We start from the raw sequence: 5,698 nt of genomic DNA, 5'->3' as shown, positions 1-5,698 counted from the left end.
CTTGAATATAATAATGAACCCTGGCGGACACCTTTCTTTACTGGAACAACCACTGATGTAATGTGGTTACCTATTTTTATACGCGCTTTTAAACGGCAATACATATCGTACAGTAAGCTAGTGACACGGAGGTCTACACCTTGCTGGTAAGCGGCTAAATGGGCCTGAGCGTGGATCGACGAATCAAACGCTCTACTCACATCAAAGCACCAATCACTATAGGATCACCGGATTCGTGAGAATCTGCTAGAATAGTGGCAAGACTGAAGAGAGCGTGAGTACAACCCAGAGCAGGTCAGAAACCGAACTGGTGGTCAGGCAATCGGCACGAATATTGAATTTCTTTTGAGACTAAGATCTCTAGAACTTTACAGAGCACTGGAGCAACAGTGATTGGCCTGTACGAAGAGCATTGGTCTGTTGGTTTCCCTTTTTTAAGGATGGGCGAGAGCAAACCGACACAAAAAGAGTCAGGCACTATACCAGTGGTGAAAATAATCTGGAATAGCAGTGTCAGATATTCAATAAGCATAGTAGTACCGTGTAGCAGATTTAGCGCGCACAGTTCGTCTACACCTCGGGAATGTTTCTTCTTCAGCTTTAAAATAGCTTCATGTACGCTTCCGTAAGTAACGACAAAATCAGGGATACACTGGCTGGATAATACCGATTCTAGCCGGTTTACGAAGGGATTAGACGTATTTGGGTCGGGGGCACTGAATTCGTTGGAAAAGTACGATTCCCAATCTTTTTCGCTAATCGAATCATGGGGTTTTCCGGTGAACGGTTCACTCAACCGGGCTTTCCAGATTAGTTTTGGGTCACTTACGATTCTGGAGGAGTACTCTTCTTTTAATTTGGTACGATGAGCTTTCAGTTGCTTGTCAAATTTTCGTTTAGTCCATAAACGGATAGAGTTAACAGGACCGGATTTGGGCCTATCACAATCTTGCCAGATTCTAAACCAAAACTTAGCATTGTTGCAACACTTAGCTAGGGCCGGATTTTGCGAGAATTTGTGAATTTCCGTTTTCATTTTCACCTTTCTGGTAGGAACTGCTTTTTTTTCAGCTACGAGAAGCGAGTGAGTAATCTCGGCACAAAATATATTGATGAGTACTCTTGCATCTGCGGGATCAAAATTCGAATTCACTTGGAGTAAATGGAAGGGGATTCGTATCTTTACAAGAAGTGAGTTCAGCACCTGATGATATAAAGTAGTATTAATTTTATCCCATTCACTTACTACTTTCCACTTGTCGTTCCTGGGTTGACGCAGAGCTGGTTTTATGCTTAGAGATGCTAGTTGGGGTAAGTGATCAGCGAAGACAGCGTCTTTTAGAACAGTTACACTTCCGATAATATTCTTAGAGCAGGCCGTACTGTCTTTTGGGAGGATGATAAGTTTGTCATCAAAGATGCCGTTTATAAGCTGACTACGGGCACACGTGCTGTCAAGAAGGTTGCAGTTGAAATCCCCCATGACTACACAATGCAAATCTCTCTGGGTCACAGACTTCAGGCACTTCGCTAGTTCGCGAACTGCGTTCATAAACTTTCGCTCCGATTTGTCGTCATGGTAGTTTGTAGGAAGATATACGTCGAAGAATACGATACTGCCGGAAGATATAGCCAAGAAGTGATCATGCGTAAATAACACCTTACTTTCAATATACGGGTGGCAAATAATTGCCAAGCCACCGGAGGGGCGTCCGAAAGACCAAATTTTTGCCGGCTCGAAGGAAAAATTAGGTTCGTGCGAGAACTTTAGGAGAGAAATATTGTGAGGAGAGAGCATATGTTCTTGTATAAACATAATGTCACAGTCTGCAGAATACTTTTGAATTATGGCGAGTTTGTTGGGGACTCCTCCGTTCATGTTCCATGACGTAATTTTGACACAGGCTGGGCTATTAGACATTGGGCCGCTTCAGCTCACTGACGATTTTTATTATTGTGGGGCACTTGAAGGAATGGCAAGTGTGGCGTTTTGACTTGCAGAGGGCGCATGCTATAGGGTTTCCACAGAACTGGTCAGGGCTAGAGCCATGACCTCCTTCTCTGCATCGAGAGAAAATTTGCTGGCTAGAGCAATTAGCAGAAATATGACCAAAATTCTGACAGTTAAAACAGCGCTTTGGGAGAAAGATAAATTCCTCGATGGGGTACCGCTCAAAGTCAATTTTAGGAGGGTTTTTCATGGCGTGGTTCAGATACTGGCGGGATGAGAAGTATAATTTGAAGGATCTGGTTTTGCCACATTGATCAGCTTTTTCACAATTCGGTATTTTTCTCTTAAGCGCGTCACCGTTAATATGAGCTGGGACAAACTTAATCATACCGATGAAAGTGGGAGTTTTAACGCTTGCCAGTGTTTCAGGTGATTTTTTATTAATAGATGTTGCTAGTATTGCTGCTTTAGATTTGTTCCTAGTTACGAGGCGCCATTCGCACTTCCCTCGGCGGAGTTCAAAATCGTCATCATTCAAAGCATCACCACAAATATTCGACAGGAAGTTTTTTCTTTCTTCTGCAGTAGCAACGGTAGGAGGAGGCTTTTTCAAGACTACTGAGTAAGACGAAGGAGAAGGATTAGACTCATTAGCTTGAGCAGCAACAGGGTTGCCTGGTTCAAATGATCAAGAAGGCCATTGAACTTGCGATTCATCTCGTTGACAGTGGACATTACACAAGCAGCGATCTCTTCATTGCAGGCCGGAACTTCTTGGGGCTCAAAAATAACGAACTCAGGAAGCTGTCTCTTTTCTTTGGCTTTTCAATGGTTTTTGGTTCAAACGATCAAGAAGGCCATTGAACTTGCGATTCATCTAGTTGACAGTGGACACTACACAAGCAGCGATCTCTTCATTGCAGGCCAGAACTTCTTGGGACTCAAAAATAACGAACTCAGGAAGCTGTCTCTTTTCTTTGGCACAGCGAGCGAACGTCTTCGCAATGTCCATCAAGTTATCCTCGTCCTTTACGTGTTTTATTACACGTTCCCCTAATTCCGACTTGCGATAGATAATCTCTTTTGCTTCTAAAATCGCTTCACGGCTGAAAAACTTGAGTCTTCGCCTAGTAAAAACATTTTTTTACACCTACTATCATAGTTCTTGAAATAAAATTCAGCATTGCATTCCGCACTAGGTTATCACCTATTTTGCTGGTGGTTTCCTCACGAGAAAAGTAAGGGAAGTGTTAAGGGTTGGTTACCTTGTTCCCGCAATTTAAGGGGAACGCCCGGCGGGTACCACGGCTCTTGCTACCAAATCACTCACCCCCCCCCCTTCTGCTTACCTTTCTCTCGCCAACTCTATCGCAGCGTGATTGCCTTTAACTATTTGTGCAATCCAATTAGATTCAGAGTTAAATTAAATCACTTAGTCCAAGTCTCTGCAGTTAATAAGTCACTAAATCCCGAGGGAATTTATAATAAGTTGCAAAAGTGTCAGTACCGGGTAAAAAGTTAATCCGATCATAAATGTCTCTGGGGAAATCACACAGGTTGAACCTTGCTTTATTAAAAGGTTAATATCCAAAAACAAGGTGTTCACGCAACGAACTCTCAATCAGTTCGTAGTTAGTAGTTGGTAGAGTAGCCATGCCCAGGGTTACTACCATTGTCACTACCAGGGTCACTAGACAAGGGCCTAGGGGCGCACAATGCCAAGGGGCGCAATAAATTATCACTGAGTGATATTTCTTCTTCACAAAAACTGTGCTGTTGTGATTTATCGTCTAAGTGCCAGGTGGACACCATTTCTGCAACTATCAGTTGCAGAAATGCAACTGATAGAAATTTTGAGATGGCCATTTGCTGTCGTAGAAACTTCAAAAACAGCTCATCCCATCGGAAATTGAAAGGGCCAGTGCCCTTTTTAATCGTCGAAATAGATTGGAGGCCAACTAGCCGCCGTCCCACGCCCATCATTTCCCGAAAGATATCCAATAAACATTTTAAGATGGCCATTTTATTCAACGTAATTGAAGGAAACGGAAAACTTCTTGGATTGGTAGTCAGAATTTCTAGTGCCTTTTTCAAATTCAGAGTGGTTGGAGGGTGGATCCCCCCCACACACACCTCAAATTTTTGAGAAAGGCATCTGGTCGAAATTTTGAGATGGGCATTTGTTATCGTAGAAACTTCGCAAACAGCTCGTTCAACTTGAAATTGAACACCTCAGTGGCCTTTTTGATAGTCGAAAGTGACTGGAGGGCAACTACCCCCCCCCCAAGCCATCCATTTCCCCAAACACATTCAATCAAAATTTTGAGATAGTCATTATGTTCAACATATAGAGAGGGCTGGAAATTATGTCTTTGAGGATAGAAACCCCCTCCCCCACAGCCCTGAAGGCATGGTAAATTATACCCTGGGGGAATATAAGGTGTATATATATATATATATATATATATATATATATATATATATATATATATAAATTACTAGCTGTTGGAATGGCGCTTTGCGCCACCTAGTTGGAGGGGCGCTTCGCACCCCCCCTTCCAAGCCCCTCCGCGCGCGTAAGTAGTTACGCGCCATATTAGTTACGCGCCATTTTAGTTGTGTCCCTGTGTCCCACCTGTGAATATATATTTATATATATATATATATATATATATATATATATATATATATATATATATATATATATATATATATATAAATATATATATATATGTATATATATATATATATATATATATATATATATATATATACTAGCTGTTGGGGTGGCGCTTCGCGCCACCCCAACACCTAGTTGGTGGGGCGCTTCGCGCCATCCCCCAAGCCCCCCCGCGCGCGTAAGTCTTTACGCGCCATATTAGTTACGCGCCATTGTAGTTGTGTCCCTGTGTCCCACCTGTGAATATAGATAGATTTATATATGTGTTTCAAACTATGTAAAAATTGCGAATATACAACATTCTTGGCTTTCCCATTGTCTGTCCATATACAAAGCCGTATGTACTAATAATGACGTCATATGCAAACGCTCTTTTTACAAACAAACAAACATGCATACACACAACTCGTTTTTATATAGATAGATAGATAGATAGACAGATACAATACAAATTAACTACGTAAAACTTGTGAATATACAACAGTCTTCGCTGTCCCATTATCTGTGCGTATAAATAGATTGTCAGGTTTACCGACCCTCAAAGATGCAACATAGAATTGTACATTGGTAAAGCAATCTGTATTAAGATCTATACCGCATTTTTCTAGTGATTGCCCTTGAGCTTTGTTGATGGTGGTTGCAAATGCTAATCGAATTGGGAATTGCAATCTTTTAAATTGAAAAAGCAGATCCGTTGGAATCATGGGAATGCGAGGAATAAGAACAGCCTCACCCTCATAAGGCCCTGTCAAGATTGTGGCCTCTATTAGGTTTTCCATTGTTTTTTTTTACGGCAAGTCGAGTGCCATTACAAAGCTTTGGTGGGTTGATATTTCTTAAAAGTATTATTGGTACGCCTATTTTTAGTTGTAGCACGTGTGGTGGAAACCCTGAAGGATCTATGGAATTTGAAAATTCAGATGGATAATTAACCGCTTCATTTGGTTCCAAAATACAAATTAACTGCGTAAAACTTGCGAATATACAACATTCTTCGCTGTCCGATTGTCGCTGCATATAAATAGATTGTCAGGTTTACCGACCCTCGAACATGCAACGTACAATTG

The 5,698-nt window shown here is 41.6% G+C and overlaps 1 protein-coding gene across 1 annotated transcript; it reads right to left on the bottom strand.

The window, feature by feature from the left end:
- Positions 1-295: 295 nt before the first annotated feature.
- On the bottom strand, positions 296-1,879 carry LOC136032567 (uncharacterized). Its single transcript, XM_065712838.1, has one exon. The coding sequence runs from the start codon at positions 1,877-1,879 to the stop codon at positions 296-298; it is 1,584 nt and encodes a 527-aa protein (XP_065568910.1).
- Between the last annotated feature and the right edge of the window lie 3,819 nt (positions 1,880-5,698).

This window comes from Artemia franciscana, chromosome 11 (assembly GCF_032884065.1).
Source record: "Artemia franciscana chromosome 11, ASM3288406v1, whole genome shotgun sequence".
In the NCBI taxonomy this organism is placed as follows: domain Eukaryota; kingdom Metazoa; phylum Arthropoda; class Branchiopoda; order Anostraca; family Artemiidae; genus Artemia; species Artemia franciscana.
The sequence above is the reverse complement of the archived record's forward strand: the minus strand, read 5'-3'. Positions and strand labels throughout refer to the sequence as shown.